Below are 18,454 nucleotides of genomic sequence, written 5' to 3' on the forward strand. Positions count from 1 at the left end.
ATGTGAAGCAGAGAGGGTGTTGCAATTCCTACCCTTTAGCCTCCTGCACATTAATTTCCCAATGTAGATAAAAATTTGCCTCTGTCACCATTCTGAAAGTGTGCTTTGGTTCCTTTTGTAGACAAAAGGGAACTTGGGAAACAACTGTACATGAAATTATGAAGAATAACCAATATGCATCATTGTGTGCTGCAGCTTACGAAATCTGACAAAGCTATCAGAATTCATCTTTTAACTAAGAATATCCTTAATCAATGTCTTCCTTTTCACTGACCTCTCAACCGTTTTCTCATTTTTACTTACAACATTGAGCCTGAAGTAATAAACAAATTAATGTTTGGGCTTACAAAATACTTTTAACACACTTATCCAAGTGTTGAGAAATTTGATGAGTGATGGCAATCGCGTAGAAAAGATTTCCCACTTTACAACATGTCCACAACTAGCACATAACTGCACTAAACATAATAAAACCATCTGTACTACGATTACATCTGCTTTGTTATTAATCTTCACAATTTGTAATCTAATAACACCTGACAATGCCACCCAAAACAAGAATACTATTCTTTGTTCTTACTATTGTATAACCTTCCAATAAATTTGGAGCCTTCTTGGTTTGCACATTTTCTTATTGTACTCTTCCATGACTTCAGCAGGCTCAATGAGTATGTGTTTTCCCCCAGTTTTGTTTTGAATTCCACGTTTGCTGTTTGCCACAGAAAACATCTTTAATTTTTTTCTGTGAAAACGCTGATCATTTTCAGGAAAAAGCAACAAGATTGTTATCAAGTCATGGTGCACATGTATGTATCCATTCTCCCATCCTGTTTCCGTAATTATTGATACAGTATGTTGAGAAACATAATAATGAATTGGTGTAAATTTAGCCTACACAGGGTTAGTGGTTTTTTTGTCATTTAGTGCGATAATACAATTTAAAGTATATGTAGAAATTCCCTAAACTGCACTGGAAGTGGTAATGGACTGTATATGGTTTATACAGGCTTGAATGCCATTAAACCTGATTATAGAGTTAGATGAAGACAAAAAAATAGATGTGACTTCACAATTTCCATGAGCACGCTGTGATATTGCATGAGAGTGCTCCTCACCTGCTGCAGTACATGTCTCTCTCTCAATGTCATTAATCTTCTGTGGAGCTCTACTAGTTCATCGAGATACGCCTAGAAACAAATCCCCCCCCCCCATAAACAACTTGTTAATTAAGTCATAGCTATAAATTTCAAAAAATTCAGATGTCTTCAAAAACCAGTACAAATGGAAATTTTATTTTAAATCTTCTTTGAGCTAAATTTTCTCATTTAGTATTCTGGCTTTCTCTAGCATAGTAGAACCCAAATGTAAGTTTTTGTGGCTTTTCTTAAGATACTTCATAGCCAATGTAAATCCTGCTAGGTGGTCCTTCGCTGTAGAAGATAATCTCTGTATCTGAACCGTCACAAAAAGTGTCAAACAGACTGGTGATGCCAAAAGAGCATCTTGAAAAAAAGTCTCCCACCTTTCCACATAAGACCCAAACCTAAAGGCTCACAGTCAAACCCCTTCTCTTTCTCTAAGGCTACTTAATTTTCTGTGACAACAAGGACATATAAGGGGAAAAAGATCAAGAAAGATTGATACAACAGTAAATTCCACTGTCCTTCTTCCTGGGAGTCAAACATGTCCCACCTCTTCACCCAGTTATCAACTTTCTCCTTCAGTCTGAGCCATCAGAAACCTTTTTTTCTTTTAAGCGGAGAGATATACAGCACCCAGCTTAAGAAACCAAAAAGCACATGGATCAGGCCACTGAAAATCTAGCAGCAGATACTGAAACTTTGGTCTCCTGCCTCATGTTATCACTAATACCTGTGAAATATGAACCTTCAAAGGAACTTGTCCACACTGGGAAATTGTGCTATGTTAACTCACACAAGGACTTAAAGCTCTTACTCATGGCCAGTTGATATAATTTTATGCAAAACTGTCTTCCTCAGTGTTAAATGGTAACTGTTGCTTCACATCATTCTAGTTTAACATGCTAGATCACACTGCCACTTCCTAACGCACAGTCTTCAGAAAGGATTCTGGAAAAAATATATATATTTTTAATTGATGGATTTACAGGCTATGAATACAACTCTGAATTCTCCTCTTCAAAAATTATCACTTCACCTGTGAAGCACAAAGCAAACTCATGGTGGAGAGTAGGTAAAATAAATAATAGATGGCAGATTCCTAACTGGTCACATTTGCCAAATCACCGTAAGTATTGAAGGAAACACTTCCAAAATAGCATGAAAGAAGAAAGAATTACAGGAAAAAAAGAGAAAGATCTGAACCTTAGGAACCCATAGCAAAAAATGTACTAATTACTAAGATTTTCATTCTGTAACAAAGGTTGGTGTTTACTAAATATATTGATATTACTTTCTGGACTAGTTTACTGTTACCTCATTTTCATTTACCTTATCACAATCCCCATTCTTTATTTGTTTATCAGATTTGTTTTGCTTTATTGGACTTTTCACTTCTAAAATCTGGAAAAGAAAGACAATCCTGTAAAAATTAAATGCATCATTGGATACAATTACATATGAAAAATTGTGCTATCAGTTAATAACACAAAGAATGCAACATCTGGAGAAAATATAATCAAAACTCAAGAGCTTTTCATTCTTTAATCCATACAGCCTACTCATATTTTTCAGAAAAAAAGCAGCTTACAGCAGAACATGCTGAGTTGCTGGAATGAGGCGACATTGATATTATTAAACCTTAAAAGTCTTATTTTCATGTCATTTAAAGTCACCTCAACACTTTTTTGTATCTTTTGCACATCGGTAGGATAAGAGGTCTGATTCTGCAGATACAAAATGAGTACTATCCAGTGCTTTTGAAATGTTACATGACAGTATATTTTTCCTGTTCTTCCCTCCATGTCCCCGCAATGCTGTATCTTTTCTTCTACAATACAGATTTTGAAACACATTCTTTGAAATGACTGCGTGAGTTATAACTGAAAAAAAAAAACGTGTTTGATGGTAATTTCTCTTGCACTTATGGTACCCTTCCTTCAATGCCATACTAAGCCATTTACCACCACATATACAAACAATATACAAAATGCTTCATCCAGTAATGAACCACATCCAAGAAGAGCATGTCAACAAGCAGCAGAACAACATGCTTAATATGAAAACTTTAGGACTAAAGTGAGGAATACTTTAGGGAAATTGAACTGTTGATTGTTCTACCAATTTTCCACACACAACACACTTCTTTTTAAGTTAAAAAAAGAGTTGAAAAAACATAATAAATCATCATGTTATTCCTAACCTAGAATATGATCAGTTCTTCTGAAAAACATCAAAGGAAAGTAAATGATCACAGACGATGGGAAATTTTGTTTCACATTTCATTGTAGGTAAGACTAACATCACTAGCATGTTTATCTCTAAAACCATGCTGGACAGTCACAACACAGGACAAACCTCAGCAAATAAATCAAGGAAATAAGGCCTGTAAAATCAAGTCTTCTAGACTAGTAAGAAGCCTCACTGATAGCTTTCTCTAAGCTCTGTTTCATTTCTACTTCCCTTGGTATAAATCACTAAGATTGCATATATGCTGTCCAGGGTGCATAGCGAATACAGCAGGCAGGCAGCTATTTCCCTGTATAGAGAAAATTACTGCAGATCTGAGTTAACCTTACTTAAGGATTTACTTGGCCAAGAGTGACGCATGTCCAGAAAAGAAAACATACTTTTCTGCAGGAAAATCCCAGTTCTTTGATTCAGTATTCCCTGGGGTTACTGCTGTGTAGGCTAGTGGAAAAGAAAGTCTTGTTTTGAAAAAAAAACCCCAGACCTCTAGGTGTGGATCCAGCACCTTTCAGATGCTTTTGTTTTTAAAGGAAGAAAACTCTGTTTATATAGAACCTTAGCAAGGCCACAGTATATTTGGAAAAAATCTGCTTCCTTACAGTGTTCTTGATGTGTAATTGAAACCCAACATCTTAAGCACTCATTTAGAAGAGACACAACACTGATCACATCTGAGGAAGCTTATATAAATACTAACTCTGTCTTAGCTCTTTAGTTCTATGAATGGACTTAGTTGACACAACCCTGATTTGACCAGTCAGAAGCATCATCCTGGCAATCAGCACTATGCTACCAAGCAGAGATTTCAAATGTGGCTATGGTCCGTACAACTAGAATTGTCATAATGCTTCCCTGAATTTATGTTTTTCAGCTTGATTTTAAAATTCAGCTTAATTATAAAAATGGAAGAAGGTACGTGACATTCAATTTTAGCTGGCCCACTGCTATTGTTTGGAGTGCTTAGATGTGCAGGCAGACCTTCTGTTAGATCAATGAAGGTGAAAGGAATATGAAAGATGTGACTGAGTGGGCTGCTGTTACTGAGACTTACAATTACTAAAATTTACACTGCCTCTGTACACGTTAGTCTTCATTAAGCAACAAGCCATAGATAGGTGTTTTGTTTTTCTTGTGCTATGTCTCCAGTAAATGCAATATTCTTCATCTTTATAGTCTGCTTTTCTCCCAAAAGACTCTGTCTTTAAAACTTGTAACTTTTTTACAGAGCAACATAAAAAAGCCTACAGAGTTTCTGGTGGGTAAGAATGCTTTCTGGACATGGAATCTCCTTCCTTTCTGTGTACATACTACTTCCTAGGGTGTGCTTTTTCTCCACAGTGTATTTGAAGTTAACTAACATGAATAATAATGTTTTGTTTCTGCACTATCAGTAAGTTGGTATTGGAAACATTACTAGAAAAACATTTACAAGTAAATAATTTCTGGCAGATAATCGAAGCAGTTAACCTAAGAGATATAGGAAAAACTTACCCATAAAACTCATCACCTAAACCACAGACTTTTGTTAATACATGTAGACACTATTCTAACTGTATCAACATCGTAAGCAGCCATTTATGACCAGTCAGCAAATTTTATGACTGATTTGTTTATGATCCAACTGACACTGGAACTGAATTGCGGCTCCCTAAAATAAGGGACAAGTTATGTATTTTATAAATTATTATTTTTTTAAAAAAAAACAGGTTTTATGTTTAATTTTTATATTTGGAGAGCTTTGCTTTATTGGTGACTGGGTGTGAGGTAACTCCCAAACTCTAACTGTCATTTGTCCCTAATGTATTTTGTAGCTCTAGGTTAATTTCTTTTTTTCTGAAAAAAATAACTACCCTACTTTCCTACCTCAAAAATAATAACAATGTTAGCTCTTACAGATACAGAAAAAACACTTTGATAGTGGGGTAAAAAAAACTATTGTGTCTTCTAGTGAAGTAAAAAATATTGTATTTTCGAGATGAACAGTGGTGGGGGAGAGGGGAAAAGATGAGTCAATAAACTCCTGAGAATGAGCCTATTGACGCAAACTGTCTACTGCTAATACCTGTATCAATAGCTGTATTAATCTGCATCAGTTGTATGACTGACACTGTAAAGCCAGTTTGCATTGTTTACCTTACAAAGCTAATTCATACAGAAAGGACACATTTCTTAAAATACTTATGAAAACATTACTTTGGTCTACAGTATTTGCTAATCCAAATCCTTCTACCGATAAAAAAGCTAGCATGTCAGTTTATGGACTAAGTAACTGCGTCAAAGTAGTCAGCATGTCATTATCAGCTCCCCAGGACTGCATTTACGAATCCTGACTTTACCTGATTGTTGTTGGTTTTCAGTAAAGGTGGTGCTGGCTCATGATGTAGTGGTGAGGAAGCTGAACTGCTGTCACTGTCACTGCCATCACTCAGACTAACCCTATGGAAAAAACAGAGCCAAGAGATTACACCTCCAGACAAAGGGCTGTTAACAGGGGTGAACCGAGCTTGCACTTCGAGGCAGACACCAAGAATGACCCCTCGCTAAGCAAGCCATCATTAATCAAGGTCACGTGGAAGAGAGGCATCTGAGTAGGGCTGCACTCTGAAAGAAGCTCTGCACAGCATGGAGAATAAGGCTGTCTGCCTGCACTTGGCTGAGATGACATGTCTAGTTAACAGCATCTAACATTACAGATACTGTTAAATATTTAGAATATCAAACTGCTTTTCCCAGCATTCCTGAACCTACTCTGTATCTTCGTTCACAGCCACACGGAAGGAGGAAAATTTTTTTAGATATAATTTTCTGCTCTTCTACAAGCTTTCTAAACAGCTGTATTTCTCACTTGGACAGGTGTTTCACTGAAAAGTTCCATGTTTGTTGTCACAAATAACAGTCTTTTGCCTAGGTAAAATTTTAAAACTTAGTATCTCGGGAAAGGCCACATGAAAAAGCTCAGTTCCTTGCCAGTCTCATCATTCATTTAGTTAGGAACAACAGGGAATATTTAACTGTTGGAAGAAAAAAGAATAATTATTTGGGATAAAAAGAAGGTAGAGAAAAATTAGCCTTAAGGTTTTACTAAAAAAAAAGAAACAAAATCTCCACAATTAAGAGCAAGTTGAGCTTCAGACAATCCTTTATACAACCACTGTCATGAACAAATTCTCAAACTGCTAGTCATTTTAGTCTTTTTTTCCTTGATGCCAGCTGCTAAAGTATACCAGGGAAAAAGCTCACATTTATTAAAGTTTTCCTATTACATTCCCATTTAAGCAGTAGCTGACACTGGTACTCGGGTGCTGCACACTCACAGCAAAAGCCTGTGGATCAGATAAAGAACCTACTATGAAAAGGTTCAAGAGAGACTAGCTTCGGATTTTCCGTAACCTGCAACAACATTCAGATGGAGCGTAAAGTTGCCCGAAGGAGGGATGAACACTCTCTTCAGGTTGCAGCTAGGATGCAGAAGCTTTTTTAAAAAAGTAATTTCTGTGATAGATGCTTGCTTTGCCTTCTGCCTGCACTTTTACACATTAACTATTGCACGTAGTGCAGAAATTACTTGAAATTCAAATTTAATTGATTTTGATCCAATTTAACAACTTAACCTAAAACTGGTAAGCAAAGAGATCCTGAAAATGAGATGCTACGTAGAAAATAGCTCATCTGGCAATTGAAGGATTTAATTCTATCTCATTTATGCCAAAGAGCAATTATGACTACTCCCCTGAAGTCACAATGGCATGAAATCAAGGGAAGTCGAAGGAAGATCTTCACAGCCATATGGATTAGTATAGAAATAGTTTGTATTGGAAATGGCTAATTCTCTTAGTTTTTAGAAAAGGCACTTTTACCTTCATCTGCTTTAAAAGGAGAGTCTGAATTCTCCGCCCATGTGCTACTCAGCGCTCTTTGAGAACATCAGACCTCACCTCATTACTAACATGCACAACATCCTGGCCACCCGGCTACTTGACATCATAAGACAAGACGCTCACCTGCGACTTCTGTTTCCTCCTCGTGTATTTACAGGTCGTTCCAACTCAGAATCATTATTCTTCTCTGCTTCATCTGATTCATCTTCATTATCATCTGAATGCAGATCTTTCATTACAGACCTCAAGGGACCTGAAACAACACGGACAATAAAATACACAAATGAAGTTCACTTTGTAGTGTTCCAGGCAATTCACCCTGTTTTGTCTAAAAAACCCCCCAAAAGACAGAAAACTACCCTTCCCACGCTGTGTTGGGAGGGAAGCATCTTAAACATTAAACAAATGAAGCAATGCACTGGTGCCTTGTGCTGCAGGGACTTATTCATGAATTGTTTACTCACACAAGCAACACAGTCAGCTTCAGTAGACTTACGCATGACAGTAAAGTGACTCCTAGGTTCAAGTGTTTGTATGATTGGGCCCCCTGGACCACAGCTGAAGTAAGTAAAAGACTGTCATGCCAGGAGAAATTGACTATTACTTTATTATTATATTATGCAACATTGTTTTGCATTGCTGGGTTTTAGCATTTTTTGCTTTCTCAAAGGTATTACAGGCGATTAAAGATCTACAGGGACATACTGATCAGTAATAGTACACTGGGACATGGTTTAGGGGCAGCCTTGGCAGTGTTAGGTTTACGGTTGGACTCAATAACTTTAAGGGTCTTTTCCAACACAAATGATTCTACGATTCTATGACTGTTAGGTTAATGCACGTACTGCGAAGCAGAATCTAAAAAATCATTCTGATGAACATATTCTGGCCAAGGCAGCCTTTGCCTTCCTGGTTTTTATATATTTAGCTTTAGCTGGTGCCTTTATTTCAGGGTCTATTTCAAGTCAAGTAAGTGCTTTGCCAATGTTCATATGTAAAAAGTGCATCAGTCCCGTGTAACACCATGCTATCGCTTTTTTGAATTAACAGAAGGTACAGAGCTTGACTTGCTCATAGAACTGCATTAAACTCAGTTTGGGATTTTGGTTTTATTTTACTCTGCTGTAAAAGTCAGTTACAGAAAGAGGTGTATGCTTAACGTATCTGGGAAATGTAAAACTACAGCTGCTTGAAATAAGAACAAGCAAATGCAGTCTAGAAGCGGGGAGGAAGCAAGACTGATGCCACAGGGCATTTAACTCTGAACTAAAGCCCATCTGAGACATGAAGCAGCAAGTGAAAGCCACAGTAATGCCTGCAGGATTAGTAAGTACTATTAGGATTCTGTAATTCCTTCACCCAGGAAACAATGAATACCAACGTGACTCAAGTGAGCCTCACAGTGTTCTTCAAATGGAGATGAAGCTTGCAGCTCTCTACTCGCTAATGGGAAAACAGTCAAAGAGTATCATCCCTGGTCACTGCCAGAAGATAAGATAGACCTCTGTCTGTCAGGGTCATACTCCTAACAGGGCAAATGCTCCCTTCAGGGGAGGAATGGCTTTATGGGTTATTCCAGACCTATCAAGGCTCAGGTTACAGGCATTTTGACTAGTTTTGTGTGAGTGACTTCAAAGCCAATGGTGAGAATTATTTACCACTAAAAGTGCACTACAACTTTCATACATTGGTGGTTTGGGCAGGTTCAGATCAATGGTTTCTTTTTGTTTTCACATCCCATAGTTGGCTAGGAAGAAGACCAGATGGTGCTGATGGGCAGATTCCTCACAGACCCGACACTTGAACCGTTGACAAGGGCAGGGGACTTATACTGAAGTGCTTCTTGTCCACACCACCACCATGGAACGAATTGCCATAAAGGATTAGAAAAGAGAATTAAATTATAAATATACAAACATATCTCTATGTTTCAAGAGAGATAAAAGGGTAGAACACAAAGGTACTTCCACAGGCTAGGCTTAGCCAAGAGAAGCTACTTTCCTTACACCTTACTGGGCAAAGACACTAACAATCACCATCAAAGTCCTACTGAAGAGGGTAATCTTTGCACTGAGAGCAGATGAGTCTCACTCCACTCTGTAGGCCAAAGCCAGCTTCTGAGAACATGTCCGTCTCCTTTCCACAATGTACAGGAGGAAGAATATGATAGAAAAAACTTGGTAAAGGACAGGTGAAATGAAAGCATCATCACGCTCTTGATGGTAAAGAGAAGAAAAGATCAGTAGAAGGAAACATAAAATAATCAACTGAAACCTAATTTTGTAATGAAACTTAGTATGACATATAAATAGCTGATCTTGCATAGAACACCAGCACTTTACAACGCAGAAACTGGTATCTATGCTCACAGGTCACCTAAAACATCAGTCCTTGATTTTATTTTTAAATAGAACCAGAAGGAAAATCAGCACACATTCCTCATGATTCCTACACAGCCTACTCTTTCAAGCTTAAGCTAATTCATTATTCTTGCCTATGTCTTTTTTCAAGCACAGCACAGGGGAATTTTATCCCCTGATATTTCATTGCTGTGTTCTGGGACAAGCAGATAGTCCTGTCTCAAGTTGCCACCAGGCTTATTCCTCTTCTTGGAGAAAAATTAACTTGGACTCTTGGGAGTTACATACACCACTGACAGACCCAAAGGCACTGAACAACCTGCCATACAGACAAGTTTTCACTTAATGTAGGACTATGCCTGCAACTCTACATAGGCATTTTGTATCCAGCTGGGTAATTTTTTCAGTGGACTTTCCTAAAAATCAGCAACACATTAATTTCTAGGTCTTTTTTTTTTTTTTTTTTTTTTTTTTTTTTTAGCACTCATAGTGATGTCACTGTTAACCTTCTGCTCCTTGCTAACACTTAATTCAGAATTTCATTACAACCTTTTTAAGGGTTTGAGAAGTTATCTCCTAAAGGATCAGAATATTTAAGGCCAAGAGCAAGTACTCTTGGTAAGGAAACAGAAGTATCAGAGTAGGCCCCAAGGGCCAAAGCACTTGAAGGAACTTTGGTTAGCCCACTGCTTAAAAGGAGGTGAAAAAAGTTCATGCTGCAGTTTACTTGACACTTGAACGAGCACTGGAGTTTGAACACAAGAGAAAAAGAGCAATGGCCCTGGCAGGTAACCTCTCCATAGGGAAAAAAGCATGGGTTCTGACCAGAACACACCACACGGTCTGAACACACCACAGTATGCCTCACACTTCCTCCCTTTGATACGCAAATGCACAGCCTGAGCAATGAACACATTTAGTTAACTGGACCTCCCAGAAAGAAGCAGTAATCACTATTCACTGTGGCAAGAAAGAGGAGACATATAATGCTTGCACTTAAAAGTTGTTCACATCAGAGGAAAAATGATCCACCTATTCTTGAGAAGGGTCTGCGATACATCTTGTACATGAACCAGAAGAAATGGATGGATCCAGTCTGCCCAGAAAAACATACTAAGTCAACAGGTTTTTTGCTCAACATAAGGTAACAGATACAGGAATGTGTAACCAAATCTTATGGCTTGTAACAGGCAGTTCACAGCATTAATGAATTTTATATGAGAGCAAAAATGGGGTTTCAGCAAGAAGGGGTTCTTTTTAGCCGTAGGCAAAAATCTAATGCCTGAAGCCAGTCATCAACCACATTTCACTTCACCTCTTGCCTTCTTTCATCTGGAGTAACAGCGCCAGAACACATTAGAAAATTAGTACCAGTCACCTACAGGAAGGCAGCATGACAGATTGCATCATGTGTAGATCTATTTAAAAACAAACTGCCTGCCTCAGGCACTAATGTATTTTCATAACCTTAAATCAAGTCTACCTTTGAGGAATATAAATGGATAAAACAAATGCAATTTTAATTAGTCAAAAGCTGCTTTTTTAATGCTCCTGATCCAAAGAACAAAAAAAATGCTGATTAAGAATGTATCAGTTGTACAATCTTATAAACCCAGGTAAAAAAGCCAAATGGGAACTAAGTAATAGCTCACGTAGAATGAATTTCAACTTCTTTATAGAAAACTTGCCTTGGCAAGTTGTCTGGGAAGAAAAACACACTACTGAATTCCAAGTACACAGTAATTATTAGCCAGAAAACCAAAACGCAAACTTAAAAGTCCGACCATCATCGTCTCCTGCCATGTATCTAAAGTAAATACCGTATGCTCTTAAATCTTCCCGATATTATGGGAAGATCACAGCCCTTTGAAACAGTACACATGCACACATCTTTGGGCTTCCCATGGGAAGCCACACCTTCCTGAGGAGGGCTTCAGATGGAGCCAGGTGCCATGCTACCTAGCCCTGGAAAAGAACCTCAGAAACAGAAGCTCCTTTGAGTTTAGCATCTGTTAAGTGACTGGCATGTAGTTAGTGCTTCAAAACAAATACCCTTCACACCCTTTTCTCAGAAACACATTTCCTCCCCTTTTATTTTGTCCTGACAGCCACATCTGAAAACAACCAGAGAAAAAGTCTTTAAAGCAAAACTGTGGTCAGTTCAGGCTGTGAAAGGCAGCAGAAAAGCCGTAATGAGACACCACCAGTTCTGTTTTTCTTCACTCCTTCATTTCACGCATTCACTTTAAGTTTCTTTTCCTTTGCTGGTACCTTGTTGTCTGCTGTTTTGAGATGGTGTAAAACTGGAACTGGAACTGGAGCTGGAACTTGCAGGACTGGGCTGTTCAGATTTAAAAGAAAAAAAAAAAGAAAATTAATATAGTCAGAAACATTTTTGCTTAAAACTCTTAATATTCGCTACTGCCTAAGGCATGCTGTCACGAAAAAAGAACTGCGGAACACAATAATACTCAAAGATCTTTATTTCAGGTGTCAGTGAGGCAAACATTGTGGAAATTGCTATGCACTCAACATACGTACACACTACTACATCATACACATTCTTTACTACAGCCAATATCCTAACGAGAAGTTCTCAATATCTTGTTTGAAAGGCTGCACATGATTGCCTAAATGAGCTCATAATAGATCTAAGGCTCCTGCGTCCTTGTCATAACGTAGTTGCAACATTTCCAATTTAGTAATGATGTAGTAGAATCAAAAACCAGAATACCACCTGAGCCGACCACACTAAATGCCAGAAAAACTAGTCAGTTTTCTTTCTTCTTCCTTAGAAAGTAAGTTTAAAAGACGAGGATTCATAATAAACTTTTCTGCTGTTACTGGATTTGTCCTCATTCCAACACTTTCCATATGTATAAAGACCCTACAGATGGTAATAGTGATTGAACAAGAAAGATTGCCTTGTTAGACAATTATCTGAAACCCACAGATTACAAAAGACAACTACAATTTTAAAACAGAATTGTTTAAATCAGTTTACATTATTTAACAGACAGTTCTAAATTATGTTTTTCCACTGTTGTTTAAAATGTATAAATTTCTCTCTAAAAGTATATAAAATTACAGAGAAAGGCTTATTACTTAATCTAAAAATTCTGTATAATTTTTCTCATAGTGGTTAGGGCTTATGAGGGTTGTACTGAGAAGTCTTGCTTCCTGCTGACATGCTGCATGTCCCCATATACTCTTTTGCTGTTTCTTAGGCTTGAAGTGCATGGGTGTCGGTACGTACTTGCACCTACCGACATCTGTAGATATGAGGAAAAGAACAAATCTGGTATGTGGGCACAGCAGACGCTAACAGGGAATATCAAACAAGAAAGGAGCGATCATACAGAAGGAATGGTGACAATCAGGTTAGGAAGTAAGAATCTAAAAATCTACTATTGAAAAGAAAACTTGCTTGCACTTTAAACTTTATACAACTGTGTTATAGTGAAGTGTTATCCAGGCTAACGGAAGTTTTCTGACTCTCCTTGCCTGTATGATATCCCTCATGATTAAGTTAGAAGCAAACTGCTCTCAAAAATAACTGCAGTACTATCCAGTCACTTTAAAACTCAGTTTTCATGCACACAGGCTACCTAAGCAGAACCGTTACTTTTTGTCCATAAATCAACCTATTGTTGCCTTTTGTAAGGAGTAGGCAGATTTACAGCCTTTCATCGCCTTTTCTCACAATGAGACACACCTACTTGGGCAACAGAATGCTTGAGAAAAACACTATTAACATCTGCTCTCCTCAAATCAATACCAGCTCCAGTCCTCACAGTCAAAATACGAACTCCGGACCTGACTGTATGGATATATACAGCTTGTATACAGGTGAATCAACCCTGTGCACGAAAACCCAACCCAACCAGCACCACAAGCCGTTTCTGAGTACCAAGACAGATTCTTACATGGTTCACAGCATCAGACCTTTTTGGAAGACATTGCAGCACCACTTGACAGTGCTCCAAAAATCAAGTAATTTTGGAAAAAAAAATATTTTTTTCACTGTCTGAACTTCTGCAAAACCATACAAGATTTTTAGCTGTAAAGTAAGTATGATAACTGATACTGTGAAGTCAGTCAAGGAAAAAAAAACCTAACACTTGATTTGAAGATTTAGAAGGCAGGCATTATTTATTACAGTGCTTGGAGCATGGGGTAATGTCTCCTCCAAGCATGCTCACCAATTTACTCGAGGGTACACATTATATACAGTAGAGTACTTGCACATTCATAGTGTATTACATATGCATTTTCGTTCACGTTCAGGACTGGTTACAAGTTTCTTGCTTCTAATGCAAACTAGTGTGCACCCTCAGACAGCACTAACAAAATTTTCTATCAACTATACATGGTCCTGAAGCGGGAGTTTGCTCTGTTTTGCAGGGGGTGGGGGGGGGTACTTGAGTGGGAGGTCCAATCTCCCAGTGCCACAATTATCTCTGTCCTACTTTCAACTGATTTTCTGTGGGCTGCAGCACCTTATCAGCTTGTCTCCTCTTGTGGCCAGAACTTCCTCACTTGGAGGCTTCTTTCTGCATGATTTAGATAACAGTGCTCTAATCATTGGGTCTTTGTTTCCTGAGGTCGACTCCGTTGATTAGAAGTCCTTTCATTCACCAGTTTTGATGACTTGAGAGTCAGCTTGGACTAAACTTTGTGCAGTGATTCATTTAATACCAGCAACCTTCCCTTAATAGAATACTTTGACATAAATGTATATACCGTGGTATCTATACAGTGGCATCATAACGCGATACAGACTGCCCCTGATGAAGAACAAGAGTCAATGCAAACTTTAAAGACAGCACCATTCGGAAAACTAATTTAGTCTTCCAGCTTCAGGTTACTCTTAAACATCTGGTTTATCTGTCACTTTTGGCTTCTTGCAACAAATTTACTAGCTGACAACTGGTTTCTGAGTATTTCCATTAACTGTATTTTTCCCTTATTAATTTCAACATGTACTTTTAACTTCTATAAATATAAAATCCATTCCCTTAAAAAAGTAACAAACATTGAAAGACTATCATATTCAGTTTTAAATTCAGTTGAAGAAGTGCTAAAACTGTAGGGAAAAGAAAATACCACACAGATGCGGAGACAGTGATATTTGCCATTATGAAAACGTCACTACTTATTTTTTAACCATTTTTGAAATGAAAAAAGGGAAAAGGCCTGGTCTTGTTCACATTATAATGCATGCAAACACCAGTGAATTCTTCTGTGTCAAAACTTTTTCTCAGCATTAACTAAATGAGACAGGATCGCTAGAAGGAATGGATATGAATACACATAAAGTTTTTACAATATCTTCCTGGTAAAAATTTCACTCTGCTGTAGCAAGTTGAGAAGTCCAGTGAAACAAATTCACACTTTTTTTGAAAAAAGTTCTTAATGCCTCTTGAAACAATTTACATTATTTTCTTAAACAGCCCTATCTGAAAAGTTATTCCAAGAAATACAGATTAGCATAAATGATAAAATTGCTAAGTATCAGAAATTAAACCTAGCTTTTCTGACTTTGAGAAATCTGGGTGAGAGCGCACCCAGAGGAAACAACTGCTTTTAACATAAGAATGAACATTATTAACAGAAAAGACTTGTCTTTTTAGAAGGAATTAAAAATATGTCTTCCATCTATGAATATGGATTAGTGCTGACTGCGCTGATGCTTCTAGTTACGAGAGGCTATCTTTTGTCACTTAAGCAGCGCTTTTTGACAGTTTTGCAGGCTGTTATCCCAAAGACTTAGGTATTTATGGCTTTACTCACTTGGGCTTTCTGCTCTTATCCACTGGTTACTAATCACCAAACAGAATTATTTATTTCTATGGGTCTGAAATTAGCTAAAGGGTGTCCTTCAACAATGAAAGCTTAAGACAGTACCAGCTTCCTTCCTAATAGCTTTTTCCTGTTTTACTCGTTTTCTCTTCCCCCAGACAAGCTAATGAGAGTTTGGGCCCAAACTGTTCATTAGTGCAATGACCCGGTATGATTTATTGCATTCTTAGACAGTCTATTTCATTTTAGTGCTCTCACACCGATGCAAAGGAGACACTGGCTTCTTTATTAGGCCTGGTTGAGGGAATTCTGTGCTTTGAAAAATTTCAGCAAGAAAAGGGAAGTTTCTTTGGCTCAAGTTTTCCCTAAAAAGGCACCTTTTTCACCAGTTCTAAATCACTTGGCTTCTGTCATTTCCAAGCCCTTGTCTGTTACTACAAGTAGTACAACAACTTACTCTTGAGCTGCAAACAATTTTCAGGCAAACTCACCTGTTTATGACACAGGATATAATAGACCTGTTTCTGTAATATCTCATGGTTGAACGGATTCATCTAACTTCTAATAATAACCCTCATCATTTTACGTTCCTAATTTACACTAAAAAATAGAAAACAGTTGTATGTGGGTGACAATGGCTTTTCTCACCTTCCCCTTAATCTTTTTTAAGGGAAGCTTACATATTGTTTCCTGAAATAAAATTTCCGTTGTGTAGTAATATCCCATTTCCCACCAACCAGTGTATAGATTTCCTATTTTTACACACAACAGTCTAAAATTTAAGTTTCCCTATGCCGTACATACTGAAAAGTCTTATCCACTTAAAAGTGCTTATGGCCGAGTATTACTTCCACTTCTGCTTTATCCAAAGTTAGCTTCAGAAGGAGGAGCAACATGCTCCCGCAGGACAAGCTGCCTTTGCTAACAGGACTCCTGTACTTAAAATTTGTACTGCCTCTGAAGCGCCCTGTCACTGACCACCGTCTCAGCATTTAGCAGAGTAATCCAACCCCTCTGTAGCTCAAAGGATGGAACAATCCCACATCTGCCACCACCACAGGGAGACACCATTTGGGTGTCCATGATACCATAAGCTTGAACTGAGCTGCTTGCACCCTGCCCAAATTCTGTATCGCCACATCTCCCGTCACGCTGCTACATTAGCAACTAACCTCCAAGGCAGGGTTAAAACTGTTCCTTTTTAACCATTCACAAAGGTTGGCTTGCAAACTGCAAGCTCACAGGGAGGATGGAAGAACGGGATAGAGAGTGGGAAGTGGAATTCATTATTTTCTTATAGAAATGGAAGTATTTATTCATAACATTTACAACATTTAAGGAACTAAACAATTCTTTAGAGAGGTAATTTAAGGATCTGTAAACTTTAAACAGCAAATCCAAGATTATTGATTTTTGAGAGAAGGCAGAGACAGCCATTTGCAGAGAATGTGACCTAAGGTACTGATACAATTAACTGCCTTAATTACTATAATTTCAAACAAAAATACCAAATTGCTGATGGAGATGAGGTTATTTGTTAATTAAGTTGACTCTGTACCTGCTACCTGAGCAAGTCCATGGGCCCTGATGGGATGCACCCATGAGGGCTGAGGGAGCTGGCAGATGTCACTGTAAGGCCACTCTTGATCATCTTTGGCTGATCACAGGGACTGGACGAAGTGCCCTAACATTGGAATATCACTCCAGAATATCACTCCTGTTTTCAAGAAGGGCAAGAAGGAAGATCCAGAGTACTATAGGCTGGTCAGCCTCACCTCAGTCCCTGGGAAGGTGATGGAGCAGCTAATCATGGAAACCATTTCCAGACACTTAAGGATGCAAAAATCATCAGGACCAGTCACAGCATGGCTCCACCAAGAGGAAGTCATGACTGACCAACTTGATACACTTCTGTGACGAAATGACTGGCCTGATAGATGAAGGGAGAGCAGTGGATTCTGTCTACCCAGACTTCAGTAAGGTCTTTGACACTGTCTTCCCTAAGATCCTCATCGACAAGCCGTTCATGTATGGGCTGGATGAGCAGACAGTGATGGGGACTGAAAACTGGACAAATGGCCAGACCCAGAGGTTTGTGATCAGTGGTGCAAAGTCTATCTGGAGGTCAGTAGCTAGCAATATACCCCAGGGGTCAATACTGGGTCCAGTCCTGTTTAACATCTTCATTAATGATCTGGATGATGGGCCAGAGTGTGCTCTCAGCAAGTTTGCTGATTACACAGAACTGGAGGAGTGCCTGATGTGTCAGAGGGTCATTCTGCCACCCAGAGGGACCCTGACAGATGGACAGAATGGGCCAAACAGGAACTTCATGAAGTTCAACAAGAAGCGTGAAGTCCTGTACCTATGGAAGAACCGCCCCATGCACCAACATATTCTGGGGCCCACTGAGCTGGAAAGCAGCTTGGCAGAAAAGGACATGGGGGTCCTGGATCTAGGGATCCTCATAGATCTTATCAACGTATATTAATCTGAAAGGAAGGTGCAAAGAGGGTGTGAAGGGGACAGAGCCAGGCTCTTCTCAGTAGTACCCAGTGACAGGACAAGATGCAATAGGTACAAACAGAAACACAGGAGGTTTCCTCTGAACATCAGATGACACTTATTTCCTGTGAGGGTGACCAAGCACTGGCACAGGTTGCCCAGCGAGGTTGTGGAGTCTCTTTACAGGTATTTTTAAAAGTCTAGATGTGATCCTAGGCAACCACTCTAAGTGGCCCTGGGTGAGCAGGGAATTTGGACCAGATAACCGTCAGATGTCCCTTTTAACCTCAAGCAGTCTGTGATTCTATGAATCTGAAACACATCCTTCGTTTAACAATTAGAATCCAGAAAAGACCTTAAGACAAATATTGCAGCTGTTTTGTCTGAACAATTGCACTGGATGAAGCAGGATTTGTGTTTCTTTAGAGACTGTCCTACTGACACATGTATCTACTTTTGAAAGAAAATTCTTTCCTTCTATATTGATGTACATATTTTGTCTTAGCTTTATAAAAAAAAC

At 38.5% G+C, this 18,454-nt stretch overlaps 1 protein-coding gene across 4 annotated transcripts in view; it reads right to left on the minus strand.

Moving 5' to 3' along the window:
- MLLT3 (MLLT3 super elongation complex subunit) overlaps positions 1-18,454 on the minus strand; it is a 138,655-nt gene that overhangs the window by 10,560 nt on the left and 109,641 nt on the right. For 2 of the 4 annotated variants that reach the window (XM_027807917.2, XM_055699382.1), the window contains 5 exons: positions 11,899-11,968; positions 7,391-7,520; positions 5,726-5,825; positions 2,472-2,543; positions 1,116-1,187 (listed from right to left, as the gene is read on the minus strand). In XM_027807917.2, coding sequence (XP_027663718.2) covers positions 1,116-1,187; positions 2,472-2,543; positions 5,726-5,825; positions 7,391-7,520; positions 11,899-11,968 — 444 coding nt within the window. The remainder of the gene's footprint in view (positions 1-1,115; positions 1,188-2,471; positions 2,544-5,725; positions 5,826-7,390; positions 7,521-11,898; positions 11,969-18,454) is intronic. The other 2 variants (XM_055699380.1, XM_055699381.1) reach the window with 2 other exon arrangements.

The sequence above is a fragment of the Falco cherrug genome, chromosome Z, assembly GCF_023634085.1.
Source record: "Falco cherrug isolate bFalChe1 chromosome Z, bFalChe1.pri, whole genome shotgun sequence".
NCBI classification, from domain to species: Eukaryota; Metazoa; Chordata; class Aves; order Falconiformes; family Falconidae; genus Falco; species Falco cherrug.